Below are 22,915 nucleotides of genomic sequence, written 5' to 3' on the forward strand. Positions count from 1 at the left end.
TGGGGGAGGGGAAAAGGACCGGGAGGCAGGGCGCCGCAGCCTACCAGTGGGTCCGCCTCTTCCGTGACTCCTTACTCACCTACGGGGTGGGTCACGGACTGCTGTGCAGCCCGCCGGGAGCCGCGAGTATCCCTGCCGGCGAGGATCCCCCCTAGCCCTCCTCATGGCACCCTTTACCATCGCAACATTGAACACCTGTGGCTGTAGGATGTATCTCCGCAGGTCCCAGGTGCTCTCCTTCCTTTGAGAGGGGAGGTACTCTGTGGTTTTCCTGCAGGAGACCCATACGGATCCGACTGCCGAAGACAGTTGGCGGCTGGATTGGGGGGACAGGGTCTACTTTAGCCACCTCACAGTTCATACGGCTGGAGTGGCACCCTGTTCTCCCCTGACCTACGGCCCGAGGTGCTGGGGGTCGCCGAGGCTGTGCCAGGCCGCCTGCTGCACCTCCGGGTCCGCATGGAGGGGCTCATAGTCAACCTCGTCAACATCTATGCCCCAGCAGCGAGCCCGGAGTGGCTGCAATTCTATCAGCCTTCCTCGGCACCTTGGATCCTCAGGAGTGCCTGGTCCTAGGAGGGGACTTTAACATCATCCTTGAGGAGCGGGACCGCTCGGGGCCCGAGCAGAGCCCGGCCGCCGTAGCCGTCCTCCAGGAGATAGTCGAACACCACTCCCTGGTGGACGTCTGGCGCGACCACCACCCGGATGACACTTCCATGTTCACCTTTGTCCGGGTGGAGGCCCATCGGTCGTGCCACTCCCGGCTGGACCGCATTTATTTATCACGCTTTCATTTTTCACGAGCCCACTCCTCCAGCATCTGGCCGGCCCCATTTTCTGACCATCATATAGCCACCGTGACAGCCTCCCTCTGCGTGGAGAGGCCAGGGCCGGCCGATTGGCATTTTAACAACAGCTTGCTGGAGGATACGGGCTTCGTGGCGTCCTTCTGGGAGTTCTGGCTGGCCTGGCGAGTGCAGCGGCATGCCTTTTCCCCGGTGCGACGGTGGTGGGACCTAGGGAAGGTGCGCACCCGGCTCTTCTGCCATGACTACACTCGGGGCACCAGCCGACGGAGGGATGTGGCGATAGAGCAGTTGGAACGGGAGGTCTTAGAGCTGGAGAGGCGTCTGGCCGCCAGCCCCAAAGATCCACCCCTCCGTGGAGCGTGCCGGGAGAAGCGGGAGGAGCTCCGGACCCTCGAGTACCATTGGGCCCGGAGTGCCTTTGTTCGATCCCACATCCGTCTCGTTCGGGAGATGGATCGCGGCTAACGCTTCTTCTACACCCTGGAGAAAAAGAGGGGGGCTAAAAAAATGTCATCTGCCTACTCGCAGAAGATGGCATCCCCATCACGGATCCGGTAGAGATGTGCGGGAGGGCGAGAGCCTTCTACGCAAGCCTTTTCTCCCCGGATCCAACCAATCCTAACACTTGCAGAGAGCTCTGGGAGGAGCTCCCAACAGTCAGCTCGGGCGACCGAGACCGGCTAGAGCTGCCTCTCACTCTGGCCGAGTTCTCGGAAGCCCTCCGTCGCATACCCAACAATAAATCTCCGGGCATGGACGGGCTGACCGTGGAGTTCTACCGCGTGTTCTGGGACATCCTGGGCCCAGACCTAGTCACCGTCTGGGCCAAGTCTTTGCAGAGCGGGGTCCTCCCTCTTTCGTGCAGGGGAGCCGTGCTGGCCTTATTGCCGAAGAAGGGGGACCTCCGCGATTTACGAAATTGGCGTCCCGTCTCGCTCCTCAGCACAGACTACAAAGTCGTGGCAAAAGCCATGTCACTGCGGCTAGGGTCCGTGCTGGCGGAAGTGGTCCACCCAGACCAGACCTACACCGTCCCGGGCCGCAGCATCTTTGACAACCTATATCTGGTCCGGGACCTATTGGAACTTGGGTGTAGGGATGGTCTGTCATTCGCCCTCCTGTCCTTAGATCAGGAGAAGACGTTCGACAGGGTGGATCACGGGTATCTCCTGAGCACTCTGCAAGCGTTTGGCTTCGGACCCAGGTTTGTGAATTTTCTCCAGGTGCTGTACGCCTCCGCAGAGTGTTTGGTCAGGCTCAACTGGACCCTGACCGAAACGGTCAGCTTTGGGCAAGGAATATGGCAGGGGTGCCTCCTCTCGGGCCAGCTGTACGCTCTGGTGATTGAGCCCTTCCTCTGTCTCCTCCGAAAGAGGTTGACAGGGTTGGTGCTGCGGGAGCCGGAGCTGAGGCTGGTCCTGTCGGCGTACGCTGATGACGTGCTCCTCGTGGTCCAGGACCCGGGCGACTTGGCGCGGGTTGAGGCTTGCCAGGCCATCTATTCGGCAGCCTCCTCTGCGCAGGTCAACTGGGTCAAGAGCTCTGGCTTGGTGGCGAGCTCCCTCCCACCCTCGCTTCAGGCCATCCGGTGGAGCATGGATCCGCTGCTCTATCTGGGTGTTTACCTTTCTGCCACACATCCCTCTCCGCCGGAGAACTGGCAGAATTTAGAGGGCAGGGTGATAGAGCGGCTTCAGAAATGGACAGGACTACTCCGGTGCCTCTCCCTTCGAGGGAGAGCGCTAGTGCTTTATCAACTAGCCCTGTGCATGTTCTGGTACTGGCTCAACACCCTGGTCCCGGCCCCGGGTTTCCTGTCCAACCTCCGGACATTGATTCTGGAGTTCTTTTGGTCAGGACTGCACTGGGTCCCTGCAGGGGTTCTTCACCTACCTCTGGAGGAGGGAGGGCAGGGCCTAAAATGTCTGCTCACTCAGGTCCATGTCTTCCGCCTCCAGACCCTGCAGAGGTTCCTTTATGGTGCAGGTAGTCTGGCATGGAGCTTACTGGCGCACGCCTTCCTGCGCCACTTCCGAGGGCTCCGATACAACTGGCAGCTCCTTTATCTCCATCCGAGAGGTCTTCCGCGAGACCTCTCCGGGCTGCTGGTCTTCTACCAGGACCTCCTCCGGACCTGGAAACTCTTTACAACGACTAGGTCCATGGCGGTCACCGAGAGGGCAGATCTCCTCGCGGAGCCCCTGCTACACAACCCCCAGCTCCTTGTGCAGGTGGCGGAGTCCCGCTCAGTGCGCCAGAGGTTGATCCTGGCAGAGATCACAAGAGTCGGAGACCTCCTGGACTATGACCAGGGAGACTGGCTGGATCCCCTGACACTCGCTCAGCGCATGGGGCTTTCCAGACCTTGTACTCCCTGGCGCATACTTCAGGAGGTGAAGGCCCCTTTGCCGCCCGCTGCTCGGGTTCATCTTGACCGGCTTCTGCACGAGGGCACACCCCGCCCACCCGTTACCCCAGGACCGCTGGACTTTTTAATTGGACCCCTGCCCCGTGGAGCCAACTGACCCCTTCATCCCTTCTCTAGAAGCCGGCTGCACGAGATGCAGCCGGTCTGCTTTCAAACGCACCAAGAAAACATCTCTACACTCTCGTGCTCCACACCCTTCACGCCTGCACCCTCGTGTCCCGCCCCGATACAAAATGGCGGGACCTCCTGCCAACTTTGGAGGGTGAGGAGCCCCGGTGGGCCAGCCTATATTCCACTTTAGTCCCAAGGCCGGCCGAAGATGTCAGTTGGCGGCTCCTTCATGGAGCCGTGAGCACGGGCATGTACTTGGCGCGGTTCACTTCAATCCCAGACACCTGCCCCTTTTGCGGCGTGAGGGAAACCCTGGCACATATATACCTGGAGTGTGCCAGGCTGCAGCGCCTATTCCGGCTCCTCACCAATATTTTATTACGTTTTTGGTTGCACTTCTCCCCTCACCTTCTCATGTATGCAGTCCCTATCCCTATCCGTGGCCCCACAAAGTCACGAGATCTCCTGGTCATCCTCCTCCTGGCCCTAGCTAAAATGGCCATCTACAAAACCAGAGTGAGGAGGTTGGCCAATGGAGTCTCCTGTGACTGTGGGGCCTATTTCCAATCCTTGGTCCGTTCACGTATCCGGGCAGAGTTCCTCTGGGCGGCGTCCTCTGACTCCCTTGACGCCTTTGAGGAGCAGTGGGTGCTGTCCGGGGTTCTCTGCTCGGTGTCCCCATCCGGTTCCCTTCGTTTGACCCTTTGACCGCACTCCTGTCCCTGTTATTTTATTAGTTCTCCCCCGGAATTTTTTGGGTATCTAGGTCCTGTGGATCCCCCTTTTAGGCGGGGGGGATCCTTTAGCGGTGGACGGGCTTCGCCTGCCCACTTCCTGGATCCCAATAAGACTACTTTTCTATAGCCATCTGGCCTTGCCCCGTCACAGTCTGTAATCAAGTGACCAAAGAGATTAAAGTGTTCTCCGACTGGTTTTTGAATGTTATAATTTTTGTCATCTGATTTGTGTCCATTTATTCTTTTACGTAGAGACTGTCCAGTTTGGCCAATGTACATGGCAGAGGGGCATTGCTGGCACATGTTGGCATATATCACATTGGTAGATGTGCAGGTGAACGAGCCTCTGATAGTGTGGCTGATGTGATTAGACTCTATGATGGTGTCCCCTGAATAGATATGTGGACACAGTTGGCAACGGGCTTTGTTGCAAGGCTAGGGTTCTGGATTAGTGGTTCTGTTGTGTGGAGTGTGGTTGCTGGTGAGTATTTGTTTTAGGTTGCGGGGCTGTCTGTAAGTAAGGATTGGCCTGTCTCCCAAGATCTGTGAGAGTGATGGGTCGTCCTTCAGGATAGGTTGTAGATCTTTGATGATGCGTTGGAGAGGTTTTAGTTGGGGGCTGAAGGTGATGGCTAGTGGCGTTCTGTTATTTTCTTTGTTGGGCCGGTCCTGTAGTAGCTAACTTCTGGGTACTCTTCTGGCTCTGTCAATCTGTTTCTTCACTTCAGCAGGTGGGTATTGTAGTCGTAAGAACGCTTGATAGAGATCTTGTAGGTGTTTGTCTCTGTCTGAGGAGTTGGAGCAAATGCGGTTGTATCGTAGAGCTTGGCTGTAGACAATGGATCATGTGGTGTGGTCTGGATGAAAGCTGGAGGCATGTAGATAGGAATAGCGGTCCGTAGGTTTCCGGTATAGGGTGGCGTTTATGTGAACATCACTTATTAGCACCGTAGTGTCCAGGAAGTGGATCTCTTGTGTGGACTGGTCCAGGCTGAGGTTGATGGCGGGATGGCAATTGTTGAAATCATGGTGGAATTCCTCAAGGGCTTCTTTTCCATGGGTCCAGATGATGAAGATGTCATCAATGTAGCGCAAGTAGAGTAGGGGCATTAGGGGACGAGAGCTGAGGAAGCGTTGTTCTAAGTCAGCCATAAAAATGTTGGCATACTGCGGGTACCCATAGCAGTCCCGCTGATTTGAACGTATACATTGTCCCCAAATGTGAAATAGTTATGGATGAGGACAAAGTCACAAAGTTCAGCCACCAGGTTTGCTGGGACATTATCGGGGATACTGTTCCTGATGGCTTGTAGTCCATCTCTGTGTGGAATGTTGGTGTAGAGGGCAACATTCCAAAGAAAGATGGAAAAAAACTTTTGTAGTGATAATCAAGGTAGGCCATTTTCAGCAGTTGACAAGAAGAAACAGCGTGGGGGGTGGGTGGGAATAAACATGGGGAAAACACCATCCTAGCCACTATGGATGTAGAAGCCCTCTACACCAACATTCCATACAACATTCCCCCCCACTGTTACTCAGACGTTCTTGTCAACTGCTGGAAATGGCCCACCTTGATTATCACTACAAAAGGTCCCCCCTCCCCCCGTTCTCCTGCTGGTAATAGCTCACCTTACCTGATCACTCTTGTTACAGTGTGTATGGTAACACCCATTGTTTCATGTTCTCTGTGTATATAAAACTCCCCACTGTATTTTCCACTGAATGCATCTGATGAAGTGAGCTATAGCTCATGAAAGCTTATGCTCAAATAAATTTGTTAGTCTCTGAGGTGCCACAAGTCCTCCTTTTCTCCTGCCTTAGTAGAAGTTTCTCTGAGAGAACCTGAATCATAAAACTAACAACACATTTTCTCAAAGACTGTACTGCTCAAACACTGAGTCTTACAAATTCTTTTTCTATGTGTAACAGTGCACTCTGGTGACTCCTGCCAGAATGCTCCTGGGCCTGTTACACTGCTCTAACTTGGCCTGCTGGGGTAGATTTTCTTGGCAAAGGGCCCCTATGTGTCCAGCCATTCCACCATCTGGAGGACATACCAAAATTAGTTGATACCAAAATTAGTTGCATCCGATGAAGTGAATGAAGTGAAGTGAAGTGATGAAGCTCACAAAAGCTTATGCTCTAATAAATTTGTTAGTCTCTAAGGTGCCACAAGTACTCCTGTTCTTTATTACAAAATTAGTTGTTTATATGAAAGGGGTAGTCTTGCCACTGTTCTCTTATGAGATCCAGATTTGCTCAAGGCTGACACTCATATAAAAGTACTAGTATCAACTGGGAGATGGTCCCCCTGCCTTTAATTCCTCCCCCACTTTAATTCCTCCCCCACTTTTATATTCGCCTCTTCTTGCTCATCATCCATGGTGGGAACTCTAAGACTTCTTGTTCTGGATCAAAGTCACAAATTATTTTGTTTGTGTTTAAAAAAAGAAAAAGGAAAAACCCAAACAAACCTTTTATAACATTTTCATTTCACAGAAATGTTTGACATTTTATTTCAATTTGGACCTAATCTAATTTTAAAATGTGAAAATTTCCCATGGACCAAATATTCTGTTTTCAACCAGCTCTGCTTATAACTCAGCCAATTTGGGTGAATTTTCACAGAAACAGCAAACAGCAACTCCCTGATCCCAGGGCTACCATTCTGCAAAATTTGAAGGGCATAGAGCTTCTCAGAGAAATGATTGTAAAAGTTATTTAACATGAGCAAAAACCCCACCTATTTTCATCCTAACTCATTCTCTGAAATGGATGAACCATTTTTGCTGAAACTTTCACAAAACAATTATCCTCAAACAGAGACTCAGCATGGAAAAAATTCAGCCCAAACAGATTTTGAAAAAACTGTAAACTAAGTCTTATAATGAAATATGTTAGATTTAACTAAAGACATCATTATGTTGGCCATCGATCACTGTCCTGACTTTGGAGGGTTTATAGTTTAGGGTAAATATAAGCTATTTGCTAAGCATCCTTATAGAAATAATAATGAAAGTTATTGAAACTGTAACAGGAAGTAGAAGAACCAAAATATCCCTATTAAAAGTAGGCTTGGCCATAGGTGGTGGAACTAGGGGTGCCGCCACTCCCCCTGGCTTGAAGTGGTTTCCGTTATATACAGGGTTTACAGTTTGGTTCAATGACTCTCAGTACCCCTAGTATAAAAATTGTTCCAGCACCCCCTGGGCTTGGCTATAGCTCTTAAGCATTACGTTTCTATGACTTAGATGAGGCTTAGAAGTTGACAGTTGGTGTAACATAGTATGAGTATCATATAATTGACCAAAGATTATGGAATGCTTGACCTTATGTTACAGAATCTATCAATAAGCATGTTGTGATAGTTTACCAATGAATTTGGTGATAAATAGATACACCCCAAACAAACAGATAGTCATGTCTTAGGGCTTTTTGCAGTAAGAGCTAACTGCATTGACATATCAAAACTATTGGGAAAGGGACAGATGCAAATGGTTGGGTTAACTGCTGGAAATGCATTTATAGTTAACTGGAACACCAAATATGAACAACTGGAACCCTAAAATTGGTCTCCTGGAATACTATATATTAATATGGGCTGAGAATTGACTTGATCATATATGGTCCCAGATATACATGGGTGGAACGGGAAAAAGTGTATAAAATTTTGTCAACCCTATCCCTAGCTCGGACACTGGGATGATAACATGGGACAATAGGGTAGGAAGCATGTCCCAGCACCTTCCTCGTTGGGTGATCTCCATTTACCTTTTCTTCTTTCTTTGTTTCTAATGGTCTCCATAAGGTTGCAACTATGCATAGTGTAAGATTGGAAGCATGAACAATGCACAAAACTACTTTATTGTACTTATTTTATTCTTATGTATATTGATTTTTCTATTATTTCAATTATATTTGTCTGTATTAACTGAAGATCTTAAAGATTTTGTGTATGCTTCACCAGTTTCATTTTCTTAATTAACTAGAAGTAGCTGCATGAATAAAGAACCTGAACCCTAAATCTAGGGTGCACTTTGGGCCCTAGATTAATTGCAGGCACAATTGCCAGCTCCACCTTATATTTTATAATACTGTTTTTGTATTTATTAATTTAGCAATGAACAAGTAAACCATAAGATCTGGACCATTGCTCTGTTAGATGACTGCAAGCGCTGCGCATGTGATGTGAGTGATATCATCAACTCGTGTAAATCAACACAGTTCTATCATATCATCTTACAGCAAGTGAAGCCAATGTAAACTTCATTATTAGCTTTAATTAGAGCAGGAATAAGCCTTTAAAATGCCTGGATTGTTGCTAGCTCAGCAGACTGAAAATAGGTTATGGAACCATTCACTTCAACTTTCAATTTTAGCACAGTTTGGCAAAAACCACAAGTAATCATTACTGGCAAATTTTCATACTTGGGTAACATTTTGGCACCTAAATATTTATTTTGAGACCACTCATTAAAAAAGCCATACCAACTTTTACCTTAACAAGTTTGTGACAGAAGATCTGCCAATGATTTGTATTTCATGGCAAGGAAAAATAGAGATAAAAGGTTTTGAACAGAGGCCTGGATAGACTTGATACAACCGCACTCAGTGATCTGTGGAAGGCTGTACTTGAATTTGGCATGACAGAGGCTGCATTACTCATTGTTTAAATATATCTCCTCTGCTGGCCATCTCTGGCAGGATGGATCATGCATTTGTTCACCAAGCTTTACTGCTTTACAAGCTTTACTTGAGAAAATTGGGTTGAAAACAAGGAGAGCTGCCTTGGACTGAAGTGGGAGGGAATATAATAAGCGTATGCAAGGCAGTGAGATAGGAATGAACTCTCTGGACACAGCAGCAAGGTGTCATTCTGGCCAGGGAGGTCAGAGACTGGGCTTGCTCTTTATACCTGTGAGAGCTTCCTTTTTATTCTGTAGCTAAGCAACCAGAGCCTGCCTCTCTGGGTTTGGGAAATTACCCAGATAAGGCATGTGATACAAACTGCTGCTTTTAATTTAATCTGATTCTCTGTCTCGCTCTGTCTATTTTAAACAAATCTTTTTTTCCCAGAAACTACTGTCAGGGAAGGGGGGTGTTTCATGCCATGCAACCCAGACATGAGTGAATTTCTTCAGCCTCTAGGGACACAGAAGGCAAATCTATGTCTAGGAGTAGGTCTCTGCTCCAGACTTGGGTAAGAGGCATGGACAGAGGTGTCCTGTCTGAGGGAGGCACATTGCCTGGGGCTACAGTGGCATACACAAGGGAAGAAACTGAAGATTCAAGGAGGAAATGTGAGTCAATAGAGGGACGGATAGCTAGGTGGATTTTCTGCTTATGAAAGTGAGGCAATAATAGACATGGCTAGAAACATTTCTGAGTTAAAAACATCTGAAACTAGCTTCTAAGTGCATTTCACTCTGACAATTCCAAAATAGCCTCACATCTTTCTTTTCATTTTTGCCCATGAATATCTTTTTTTTAGTTTCATGTGTTCCAGCTTTCAGCTAACAGAGAGTTTTAGGACAAAGTCAAGGATTATTATGGAGATTCTGACAGCACCTTTACTATTAGAACACAGAGAACATCACTTTATTTATTACTCTTCTCCCAGCAGATATTTAAAGAATTATAATCATATACATGTTAAAATTCTTACTTATAAAATATTACATGCTTCAGCAAAGTAATGTATACTGTTACTGTAGAACACAAATTTCCTCCTTCAGTGGTGAATGTCAACATATGACTTTCTTGTTGCCATAAAATATTCTACAACAGCAATGCCCAGAATGACTAACAATAGTGAATCCTTCTGTCTCAATATTTTGTTATACAAGGAGGACTATGACAGAAAGACTCCTATGACAGAATTCTCTATATCTAATCTTAGCAGCTACTGCATACCAGCTGAGAGTAAATCTAAGTTCACATATTGAAACATTTAAAATTATTTAACACATTGGGACAAATTTGTCTCTGGTGCAACTCTACTGATTTCAACATCGTTACGTCAAGTATGAATCTGGCCCATTTCTGAACGAGAAAGTTAGTACTCTGTCCACTCTACTAGACAAAGGATAATGGTAAATGAACATTAATATTGACATGGTGGTGCAGAAACTGTTACAATAAAGACTACAACAAACTGACACTCATTTAATGGAAGAATCCAGTATCTCCTGATAATCTTGCCTTCCTAAATTCTTCCAGGACAGCTTATAACATGCAAGGAAAACAACAGTAATCATAATAATGGCCCCTCCAATGAGGTCATAAATGCTGGGAAAGATGCGTAGCACTGCGAGCTGCAGAATCATGGCTATCACAATCTCTAAATGTTGCACTGTGCTGACCAGAGCTGGGTGAAATTTATTCAAGGCATAATAGACACCCAGGAAAGCCACAGTCGAACATATGCAGACAGCAATGAGATAGCTCCAGGTTTCTCCATCGAGTGGGATAATTGGTTCTTGAAGAAAAAACATGGTGGATGCTCCCCACACAGTTCCAGTCCAACCAAAAGTAAACAGTGCCGTCCACATACTGACCCTATCTTTGATTGACTTGTAGACTATCATGGAAAGAGCTGTAGTTAAGCCTGCCATAACTGTCATGGTGTAGCCAAAGGCTTCTTTCCAGACACTGAGCAAAGAGTTTTCTTCATTAACAATATTGGGGAACATGACCAGGCAAACACCAAAGACACTACTAACTACTGTCATTATGTCTATATAAGCCATTCGTTCATCTATTAGTAAAAAAGCCAAAATGGCACTAAAGACAGTGGTGGTTGCTCTCCACATAATGGTCCCATTGGTTGGGGGTACGATAGAGAAGGAGGTGTAAGCACAAGTAATGGAGATAACATTGCAGACACCATAGAAGAAGAGCTGCAGTCTGTATCCTTTTGGTCCAAAGGGGTCCTCGTGGTAGTAACACACAACAACAACAGACAACACCTGTATGACTGAACGAATGAAAATTAGTTCTAGAGATGGCACTTTGGAACGATCAGAAACAAGTCTAGTTATCAGAGCAACACAGCCATGAGTCAAGGCAGAGGCAAACAGCACTATCCAAGTCTTTCTGGACTGAAATATGCTTCCTTCTGTAAAATTCTGGTATTGTCCAGTCTCATTGGTTTTCATCTCTTGGGCTGGCTGAGATTGGATATCCATACTCCCAAAGAAGGCTCTTCCTTTCCTTTTTCTGTCACTCAGCAATCTTTTTTTTGGATTGTCCTCCATAAAGCTTCCAATATCTTCACTGGTTTCATCAGAGCCTTCTTCTCCAGGTTGGGGATAATGGGATGTATATTTCACTGTCACTGTGTTGGGATGGATTTTCACTCGTTTTTTAACTGGACATTGTTTGGAAGAAGTATCCATTTCCTCAGAGAACTAGGTCTGGTCTTAAAAAAAAAAAAAGTTATTTTTATTCAACCAATATTGTAAAATTCATTTGCATTGCAGTCTTTTGACGATTTAGAAATTATTGGCATGAACCTAACCAAGTTGCTCTTGTCCTCCATTAATTCTCTCTATTTTTATTTCACAATGGAAGTTGCTCAGTATCTTTGAAAACCAGATCATTTTTTTTAAGTGCCTAAATATAACTTTAGGGCCTAACTTTAGGCACTCACTTTTGAAAATGATGCCTAATATTACATCGCTTCTTAAAAAGAGACATGCAAATTAATAACAATTCTCATTACACTGAGAATAATTTCCTCTTTGGACCCTTCAGGTCAGTTAGTCATTCTGTAATCATTAATGGTTTTTATTCTTTACCAAGTGCTAAGGGGCAAAGAGAAATACAGACCGAAAATGAAATTTGGGTTAGAGAAGACTAGAACGATTTTTGTCAATTCAAAGTGAAGCAACCCAGAGACAGACAGATGGCATCACTGAGCACTTCAATGAACTAAGCACATGGTGGACCAGAAAAGTGTAAAAAGTACTACAATAAATTTTCAAATTCTCTGAAGCTCTTTTGCATATTATTGTTTCCAAAAACTGTTGACTATCAATTTGTTTTCCAAAGGAACTTCAGTTGGAAAAAAAGACTAAGAAATGTTATGAAAAGAAGCTATCCACTCCTTGGCAGTGTAGAGGAGAACAAGTGGATTTTGCTACTGTTATGAAATGACAGAGATATCAAACTTATATTCAGGCTGCCTAAAGTGAACATTTGCACATTGTTCACCTGGATTTGCACTACCTCACCTGGATGCCTCATTTTTCATCCAACATGGTTGAATTGTTACATTTACTCTATAAACAAGAAAATTAATATATTAACAGATTTTCAAGGCCTTGAAGAGACCATTATGATTTCTATTGAATCTGATTTCCTGCATGACACAGTCCAGAGAATTCCAACCAGTGATTTTTCCATGTAGGTAACATTTCTTTCTATTTTACAAGTAAACATATCAAACTCAATAACTCATGTTGGCACTACAGCATGTCTTTTAAAGTCATAGATTCCAAGGCCTGAAGAGACAGACCATTGTGGCCATCTAGTATGACCTCCTGAACAACACAGGCCAGAGAACTTCCCCATAATAATTCCTACAGCAGATCTTTTAGAAACCCAATTTAAAAATACTCAGTGATGGATAATCCACGACGACCCTTAGTAAATTGTTCCAGTGGTTAATAACTCTGTTAATTTATGCCTTATTTTTAATCTGAATTAATCTACTTTCAACTTCCAACCACTGGATTGTGTTAGATCTTTCTCTGCTAGACAGAAGAGCCCATTAATAAGTATTTGTTCCCCATGCAGGTATTATAGATAAGACTGGCAGGATTTGATAAATGGTTAGTCTTCAGTAAATGTTGATTTCTCGTGACACACAGAAATAGACAAAGACATCCACCTACAATAGTCAGCAAGCACAGCCTCCCTCTCCCTTAGCATCCACAGGAATCCAGTGTCCCTGGCTCCACAGCCATGCAGTGAGCCCTATGCAGCCCCCCTGTCATGGCCCATTTTATTCAATCACTGGCCAGAAGGGCCATTCCTACCCATATGGAAACTACGCAACTGCATAGGGCACCAGGAAATTTGGGGCACCAAAACTGCCCCAAATTTCATGGTGCCCTACGCAGCTGCATGCTGCATCCAGCTCCAGCAGCCAGCCAGATTCCCCCAGACGGCTGAGCCGGCCCCTCATGGGCTGCGCATAGCGGGGCCCAGGAAAGCTGACTCCACCACACCCCTTTCCCCCAGCCCCTGCCCCTGCTCCGCCCCCACTCATCCTCTTCCCATCCCCGCTCCGCCGCAGCCCTGCTCCCACTTCCCCCCTTTCCCCACAAACCCCATCCTGTAAGCTATGCGTCCCAGGGGACTGCAGCAGGGGTTGGGCCTGTCCTGTACTCACTGGGCAGCGGGAAGTGGAGTGACCCAGCCCCAGGCCACTCCACTATGCCAACTCCCAGCTGTGCCACCTGTGAGTGCTGGGGGGTGGTTCCCCCCGTTCCCCCAAGCCTGGAAGCCAGGGGAGCCAGAGCAGAGCAGGCTGGGGCTGGGTCGCTCCACTTCCCACCACCAGCCCGACCCCTGCTGCCTTCCTGCACTGGCTGCTCCTGCCTTCCAACCCTTGGGCGCAGCCCCTTCCCACCCCCCAGCGGAGGCCTGGTACGCCTCCCCCCCGCAGAGGCCCGGGCCAGCCCACCTGCAGGGGGGCTGCGTAGGACACCACAATCTCTACGGATGGCCCTGCTGGCCAGGAATGTGGGGCTCTTCCCTGGGCATGAGCCATGCAGCAGCAGGGAGTCCTCTCATGCAGTCAGGGGCTCATCCTCCTCCTTGCAGTCCTGGCCAGGTGTCTCTGCTCCACCAGGCCAGAACCACAGTCTTCCCCACACCTTGTGCCTCAGTATCTGCAGCCTTATTGTCAGTGCTGGGAGCCCCTGGAGCCCTGCTGTCAGTGCTGCACTAACTCTAACACCAAGAGATAATCCCCCCGCCCCCCATACCCCTTAATTTCATGCAACTGAGAAAATCAAAATAGTTAAAAATGAAAAAGCTTTAAAATAAACATTGATGTTAATAATTTGAAGTTACAAAAATAAATAAATACATTGAATTCTGCCAGGCCTATTTATAAAGACAAGGTGGGTGAGCTAATATCTCAGGAAGCACTGAATTCTGTTGGTGAGAAAGACAAGCTTTTGAACTTTCTGTGTGTCTCTCTAATATCCTAGGACCAACACAGCTACAACAACATTGCATACAAGCCTACTTAATTACAGTCTGTAAGTCACCCCTTAACCTTCTCTTTGAAAAGCAAAACACATTGAGCTCCTCACATCTATCACTAGGAGATATGTTTTCTAAACCTTTAGTCATTCTTGTGGCTCTTCTCTGAACCCACTCCAACTTAACATCCTTCTTGAATTGAGGGTACCAGAACAGGACCCAGTACTCCAAAAGCTGTTGCACCAATGCCAAATATAGAGGTAAAATAACCTCTACTCCTTCTTGAGACTCACCTCTTTATGCATCCAAGGATTGTTGCCCCCTTTTGGGCACCACATTGCACTGGGAGTTCATGTTCAGCTGATTATCCACCACAACCCCCAAATCTTTTTCAGAGTCATTGCTTCCCAGAATAGAGTCCCCCATCCTGTACGTATGGCCTGCAGGCTTTCTTCCTAAATGTATACATTTACATTTAGCTATATTAAAACACATTATTTGCTTGCACTCAGCTTACCAAGTGATCCAGATCACTCTGAATGAGTGACCTGTCCTCTTCAGTATTTACCACTCCCCCAATTTTTGTGTCATCTGCAGTGATGATTTTATGTTTTTTCTAAGACATTGATAAAAATATTTAATATCCGAGGGCCAAGAATCCATCTCTGTGATACCCCATTGGAAACGCATACGCTCAATGTTTATTCCCCATTTACAATTACATTTTGAGACCTATCAGTTAGCCAGCTTTTAATCCATGTAATGTGTACCATGTTCATTTTATGGCATCCTAGTTTTTAATTAAAATGTTGTGTGGTACCAAGTCAAATGCCTTACAGAAATCTAACTATATTACACCAATACTATTGGGTTTATCAGCCAAAATTGTAATCTCATAAAAAAAAATCAAGTTAGTCTGACAGGATCTATTTTCCATAAACTCATGCTGACTTGCATTAATTATGTTACCCTCCTTTTAATTCTCCATTAATTGAGTCCCCTAACAGCTGCTCCATTATCTTTCCTGGAATCTATGTCAGACTGAGTGGCCTATAATTAGCCCAGTCATCTTGTTTACCCCTTTTAAATATTGGCACACCATTAGCTTTCTTCCAGTTTTCTGGAGTCCCCATTGTTGCAAGATGTATTGAAAATCAACTTTAATGGTCCAGTGTGCTCCTGAGACAGCTCTTCTAAAACTCTTGGATTCAATTTACCTGGACCTGCTGATTTAAACATGTCTAACTTTAGTAGCTGTGTTTAACATCCTCTTGAGATACTGTCATGGACCAGGGCATGGATGGTCAGAGCAGTGGCAGTCAAGCCTAGTGGTCAGAACTGGGGTCAGCATCTGGGAACAGTGCCAAGGGACAAAGCTGGAGTCAGAAACCAGAGGTCAGAGCCAAGGATCAGAATCGGAGGCAGGAACTGAGCAGGGCTGGAGAAAGGCTAGGAACAAGGCAAGCATAGGAGCTTAGCTGGGTCAGAGCCAGGCTAGGAGGCAGACATCTTTAGCCTGCTGCAGGACTCTGGACCAGACTCAGGACTCTGGACCAGACTCTGAGCTGCTCCCAGAGGAGACCAAGAGTGGGGAAGAGTTGCTGGGACTGCCGTCCGCCACTTACCCTGAGGAAGCTGAGGACCTGCAGACTACGGAGCCACACCAATGGACTGTGATAGAAAGTAGCCCAGGGGAGCTAGACATCAGTCAGGTTGTACTGTCACCATATGATTCAGCATGTTTCAGCAGGATTCCCACTGACGCAGTGGCGGGATCCCCTGGCACTTTTAGGGATCTGGGTTGGAACCTAGTAGAGTAGGGATAGCCTGGGTGCCCCCAACCCTCTGCTGCTAACCTTGGGGTGGCAGCCTTCTCATCCTAGGCCAGAAGGCCTGTGCCTTGTTTGTGACTTGTCCCAGCCAGAAGGCTGCAAGCCCCTAGACTGTGTTTGCTGTCTGCCTTAGCCAGGAGGCTACGCTAACGGTTCCTTATTGTTCTGCCCTGCCCAGGGAGTCAGAGCCTAGACTGTGTTTACTGCCTGCCTGTGACAGGATGGACTAGGTCCAGAGCGCCCCCCCCCGCTGGAGGCCAATTGGTCCTGCCTCACCCTGCCCCAGAAAAGAGCAGAGAAGTCCTTCAGGCAGCCTAGAGTGGCTGCAGAGAAGCAGCCAATCAGAGGCGATGTTGGAGCAACCAATTGGGGTTAGAAGGGCCATATATAAGGAAGCAGCAGAGGCAGAGCAGTCAGGTGCTGCCTGGAGATTGAAGAGGGAACTGGGAGCCTGGTTGGTAGAAAGAGCAGCAGGACTGTGGACAGCTCACCGCAGGTAGGACAGAGCCCAGGGAAGGCTGCTGAAGATGGGGTGCCTGTCTGTCTGGAAGATCACCGGGACTATGGAAAGGTTAGTGTGGGCAGGCTGAGCTCAGGGGACTGAGCCCAGAACCTAGCCAGACCAGGTGTGGGTACCGTGATGGACTCTGCTGGTCTGGTTGAAGACTGAGTGCAGCCAGGGCTGCTGAAAGGACACCAACTGAGGGTACTCAGATGGGCCCCTGTTGCACTACTACAAAAAGCAGTGCTTCTGGGGAGGGAGCCTTGGTACTATTACCCCAGGGCTGTGAGAAAGAACTAGACTGTATACCTGGGAAGTGGGGGACAGTGTGTGTGACTTGGGCTAAGTCGCTGAAGACCTGCCAAACTACCATTGGCCAGCAAGGCACTTACAAGAGGCAGGTGCCACCCCATTGTAAGAATTGAAAGAAAAACAGGCTCCCACCCAACCAGAAAGGGGGTGCCTGCAAGAGCTAAGAGCCACCCTGTTCAAAAATGGAGTGATTGCAGGTATGTAGTGGCTAAAACAGGGGCGCTCATGAGAGGTGGGTGCTGACCCCACTACACTGCCTTAGCCAGAAGCCTTAGGCTAAAGACTGCTTATTGCTCTGCCCAGCCCAGAGAGTCACAGCTTAGACTGTGTTTATTGTCTGCCTTAGCCAGGAGGCTTGAGCTAGAGTGCACTGATTAGCTTTTGTTTATTGCCTGATGCAGCAAGTCAGAGTGGCCTCCCTCAGAGCCTGAGGCAGAGGGACCACCACAGATGCAATGAGCCCAGTTCCTCTGCATGCAGAGGGAACTGTAGGCCAGATGAAGGCATGGGGGCAGGGCTAGACTTAGCCCATGTTTGACATGTCTGCTCTACCTCAGCCACAGACAACTGTGCTGGATGCAAGAATCACTAGTGACGCTGTCTCGCCAGGGTGTCAGCATACATCATCACAATGCTCCCTTCTGGCCTGAACCTGTGACTATAGGATTGCTGGGAAGGAGGAAAAGGGGTTTCTACACAGTATTCACCCAGACACTCTCTCAGTGTGACTGTATGTGGTGAATGGACTCTGGTTCCCACCCTGACACAGAATGGGATTGTGGCAGAATGGGATTGTGTGACTAGCCAATTAAGAGGAGTTTGACTGAGTCTGGGCACCCAGACAAAAAGAACTAATAGGGAACTCACAGCCTTCCCAGGGGGAACATCTTTGAGTCTTGTATTATGGTTTTAGTGTCTATTACAGTTTAAAGGTCTACTAGTCTGTGTGGGGTTTTTTTGTTTTGTTTTTTATGGGTTAGTGAGTTTAGTTTAACAGAAGGTTTTAACACAATAGGAATAAATCCTAAAGTCCATCAAGGTTTCTGCCACAGATGAAGTTGGTGATGTACTCTGGCTCAGATTTCTTCAGTCAGAAGCCCATTTTCATTCTTGGTAACTGGTATCAGGCAACTGACAAGTTTGCACAAGGGGTACAGGCACTCCTGCAGCTATCACTTCACTTTTTTTTGTGTCACATACTTGTGCTTGATGTGTTTCCACAGTTTCCCGTGGTTGAGACGCGCCCTGGTCGAAGGTGCGTTCGAAGACCAGGGCCCCCAGAATGATGGTGAGGGTGAAGGTGGAGGCGCAGTAGAAGAGCACACTGTACAGCTGGGAGCACAGCGGCATGGTGGCCTCCTCCGGCAACACCAGATGTACTGTAGCATAACTGGTACTGCACAGGCCTACTGTACAAGCTGCAGAGAAGCCAGCCACCAGATGCATCCAATGGTAGTAAAAGTCTTATGGGGGCCTCTGCAGTCCCCACACCACTCCTGTAGTGGAGCTCAGTTACTGTGGTGAGCCAAGGGAAATGCAGATCCCAGTCTGAGTTTGCATGTAGGAAAAATATCATCTTAATCCTAAACTGAGAACATCTGATACAGAATTGGTGTAAGCAGAGAGATGCAACAGACAGGGTGAAATTCACACCCCATCAGCCCCTCCACCTCAGTTACACAGATACAGTGGTCCCAATACCCTGTGAAAAAGTGGATCCACAGCCCCTCCCCAGATTGCCATGGACCATTTGCAGTTTGTCCCAAACTGACCTTCTATGCCAATCCTGTGTGGGCCATTCCAAAGGGCATCTCCATGGTGTAGCACCCCTGCATGGCCACACTGACCCCTAGCTGACCCCCAACTCCGTCTATTAGGCTTACATGGCATGGAGTGCCTCACACCCACTCCTGCACCTAGCACACATTAGGGTGACCAGACAGCAAATGTGAAAAATCAGGATGGTGGGTGGGGGTAATAGGAGCCTATATGAGACCCAAAAATTGGGACTGTCCCTATAAAATTGGGATATCTGGTCACCTAGCACAGATCTTGCCCATGTTGCATATTATATACAAAATAGGGTTTTAACTTATTTCAAATGGGTTGCACTAGGATAGAAAATACAGTGTTAGAGCCACAGAGATTACATGGGTATGAGTAAAAAAATAAGTTCTGTTTTCTAAAAATGGTAACTCTCCTACATATCCCTTGCAAACTGGACACCATCAAATTAGGCCTGAATAAAGACTGGGAGTGGATGGGTCACTACACAGACTAATTTCCCCATACTAATATTTCCCCCTACTGTCACTCATACCCTCTTGCCAACTGTCTGAAATGGGCCACCCTGATTACATTGGCCTCATTACCACTACAAAAGTGATTTTTTTCCTCCCTTGGTATTCTACTGTTGAGAATAGCCCACTTCCACTTTAACAGAATTGTCTCATTAGCACTAACATCCCCCCCACCAACTTGGTAAGGCAACTCCCCTGTCTTTTCATGTGCTGTGTATATATACCTGCCTACTGTATTTTCCACTCCAGGCATCTGATGAAGTGGGTTTTAGCCCACAAAAGCTTATGCCCAAGTAAATGTTAGTCTCTAAGGTGTCACAAGTACTCCTCATTGTTTTTGCTGATAGACTAACATGGCTACCACTCTGAAAAATTAAAGATTGTGTCTGGAGGGCGAAATAATACGAGTGGCATGATAGTTTAGTAAAGAGCCTTTCTCTGATTTTTCTATTGAAAAATTTGTTTGAACAAGAGCAACAAAAATATTGTCCAGTAAAATAAAACAAACATGAAGGCCTAATGGCAAACTGTTTTGTTTAATTATAGGAATATAGAAAAGAATTAATTTAAAAGCATAGATTAATTACTTTTTAAAGGAACTTATGCCTTTAGCTCTAATTTTTTACTTTACACGCTTCATAAAATATGCTGTATTTGCTGCAGTGATGTGTTCCATATTAAATGTCATAATCATACATTTAATTTTGTTCTTTTTAAGAAGTGGTGACTTACTTTTTCTTCCATTACTTTACATTAAAATGACCTAGCCAACAAATGAAAGAAAGACCAGGAAAGAAAACCACCAGATAAATACTCCCCAAAGAAAAAGATCCTGAGCAGTCTGTTATGGGGACTCTATACAAATTATTGCATAACAACAGTTTAATTGAAATTATGTGAATGTTCACATTGGTAATTTGCATAAAATCCCAGACTTTATAGTACAATCAATGTATCTTAAGGGGAAAAGCAGGCGGATATATTACTAGACTTAACAGTATTTCAAGTTTCTAAAATAGTGGTAATGGAATAGAATTTTACTCATACCTTGGGGGCAAGTAGGCCCTTATTTAGGTAAACTCAGATGGATTCAAGAAGAGGCCAAACTTCATAAGTTAAAAATCTGTTGTGGAAAGCTGATTCTGTGAGAAAATTTACACCACACTATGTCAACAGCAGCACTAGTGCATTTTTGTCGCATATTCTAAATCTTCCCCGGAAAGAAAACTGGATGTTTGGCTCCTCCGCCAAAAAAAATAATAAAAAAAAAAATCAGCATCTGTGCTTTAAAGCATCCTTTTTCTTACAATTCATAGGAGTCTTTATTTTGAATGCATCAGCCTTTCTCATTGAAACATAAATACATCTTTGTCCCAGAATTAAAATATCAAGTGGCTTAATCATAGTATCCGCCGACGAGAGAAATATCATGTGTGTGGCGAAACATAAACGAAACCATATTAAAGTGAAACTATCAGATCTTGCGGACTGTTCGGGAACTCTTCCACCCGGCTAATTAAAAACGCTACCTTGATTGATAAACTCGGCCCTACTGTGAAATTATCTACAGCTTCCTCCAGATGCGCCCATTCGTCACACCAGCTCTAGGAGGAACATTTCCTTGCCTGGTGATCTCCTGGAATGAGCCGTATTTCTTTAAAGAGCGGGTTAGTAAATCCTAGAGCCTGGGAGAGAAATGAAGGGCTTCGATCTCCCTGTACGCTGCAGAGCTAAACTGGACAGATGAAAAGGGGGAGTAAATGCAGCCCACAAGCCCCTCTGAGCTGCTGAATGACGACTAGAGAGATTTCAGTACCTTGGACACACAGCAAATGAGTTTAGCGCTGTTCCCTAACGATGCAGAAAGCGGCGTTACCAGTCCTGGACTGCGCTCTTTCCCATGTACCATTTTTGTCTATATTTATGGAACCGGATCAATTGAAGTCGCTTTGAGAATCCGTATCTGGTCTGAACAAACGACAGCCTCCAAATCTCCGGCCTTGTAAAGCGCAGTGAGCATTAATAACAGAGGCAGGAGGTTGTTACTTGAATGAACTGAGCCTATATATCAGCTGGGATGTCTGCGTTATCATGCAATAGACCAGTAAATACCATAAGGGAAAAGGGGGAAGAAATCTCTATTTACCTCTCGCTTAGAAGGAGCTGGTCAAGTCCAAATAATGATGCCTTTAAACAATGAGGAGGCTGCGTGATGTTAAAGGAAAAGAAGGGAGGAAAGCTGCTCTCCGGAATTTGTCAATCCTTCCATCTTTCTCACGCCGTAAACGCCCAGAAGGCAGGACAGCCCCGTTAATCCCAGTGTAATGTGCAGCACTCAGCCTGGCGTACTCCACAAAAGGGGTTTTGCAGAACTAGCCTTGGTTCTCCTTTCTCCACTCGCCCTCTTCTCTCCGCAGAGGGGCCTGGAGGAAAAGACTGAGGCGACAGCAAAAGACTCAGGAGAGAGCGTCAGAGCAGGAGCAAGCGAGCATGCCCAGTAAGCATAAGGGCATCTGACAGTGGTACGGTATCAACATTCATTTGTATTTAATGTAGATAGGGAGCGTATTACTTGCAGTAATCTTGCTACTTGCAGTAGCTTTCTTTTTCCTGGATTTTAAAGATCTTTTAATTGATATAATGCTAATTCGGATTAAGCAACCGGGTTCAGTCAGGGAGAAAAACAAAAACAAAAAATAAGCATATAAATACAACTCGGTGTATCATCAGAAGTCAAAATGCATCTAATTTATTTCCAGTGTCCAGGGCTGAAAAGATTATGGTGAGCTGTTCTCCAATTACAAAATCTGGGTTGTTGATTTTTTAAAATAATTTATATATATATGGACATGTTTTGGCAGATATATAAACAGCAAGAGGTCTAATAACAACCTGCTGTTTGTATAATTCCTGTTCTGTTCATTACCACAAGTCTGTCTGATAAAGGAAATGTATTTTGATATGATAAACTTCTGTAAGACAGTTAGTACCACACAACATTCTGATTAAAGAGATTAGCACAAAAGAACCTCAGTATGGTGCACATAAAAGGGATTAAAAACTCTCTGACAGATGAAATATGGAATTGTTAATTAGGAATCATTATTGATTAGGAGTGTTTCTAGAGGGATTAATTTTCAGCCTAACACCCTTTAATATTGATGCTTCAGAAAGAAATATTAAAGTTTACATCTTGATACCAAGATGGGTCATATGGTAAATAATGATGAGGCCATCCAGAGAAATCAAGATCACTTTGTAAACTGGGGAGTGGGGAGAAATAACCAACGTATGTTTTAATACAGCAAAACGCAAGACCATGAATCTAGGAAGAAAGAATGGATGCCACATTTACAGGATGGGGTGGGGGTTGTATACTGGAAAGCAATAACTCCGTAAATAACTTGGTGTTCTGTTGGAAAGCAACAAAACATGAGCTCTCAGTGAATGCGATGGCTAAGAGGGTGAATGTGATCCTTGGATCCATGGGAAGGGGAATATCAAATAGGAGTAGGGAGGTGGTATAACCTCTGTATACAGCAAGGGTGAAGCCATTACTGGGATACTGTGTCAATTTTTCTTGCCCACTGTTCAAAAAGCATGTTGAAAAATTAGAGCAGATTCAGCAAAGACCTCAGATAATTCTTGTGGATATCAAATGCC

General features: G+C 46.1%; 1 protein-coding gene across 3 annotated transcripts; it reads right to left on the reverse strand.

Moving 5' to 3' along the window:
- Positions 1 to 8,033: 8,033 nt before the first annotated feature.
- SLC35G2 (solute carrier family 35 member G2) lies at positions 8,034 to 21,959 on the reverse strand. 3 transcript variants are annotated; one of them, XM_038416471.2, is made up of 2 exons: positions 20,300 to 21,367; positions 8,034 to 11,508 (listed from the first exon to the last, which is right to left on the reverse strand). In XM_038416471.2, exon 2 carries the CDS (start codon positions 11,483 to 11,485, stop codon positions 10,250 to 10,252), a length of 1,236 nt encoding a protein of 411 aa, XP_038272399.1. In that variant the 5' UTR covers positions 11,486 to 11,508; positions 20,300 to 21,367; the 3' UTR covers positions 8,034 to 10,249. The 3 variants fall into 3 exon arrangements, with proteins under 3 accessions (XP_038272399.1, XP_043348735.1, XP_038272398.1); XM_043492800.1 differs by lacking the exon at positions 20,300 to 21,367 and adding an exon at positions 14,600 to 14,749; XM_038416470.2 differs by lacking the exon at positions 20,300 to 21,367 and adding an exon at positions 21,399 to 21,959 and having other exon boundaries at positions 8,035 to 11,508.
- Positions 21,960 to 22,915: the final 956 nt, after the last annotated feature.

This window comes from Dermochelys coriacea, chromosome 9 (genome assembly GCF_009764565.3).
Source record: "Dermochelys coriacea isolate rDerCor1 chromosome 9, rDerCor1.pri.v4, whole genome shotgun sequence".
Taxonomy (NCBI): Eukaryota; Metazoa; Chordata; order Testudines; family Dermochelyidae; genus Dermochelys; species Dermochelys coriacea.

What these genes read in the sequence shown, in the direction of transcription:
- SLC35G2 (XM_038416471.2), bottom strand. Translation starts at nt 11,485, where the DNA reads ATGGATACTTCTTCCAAACAATGTCCAGTTAAAAAACGAGTGAAAATC.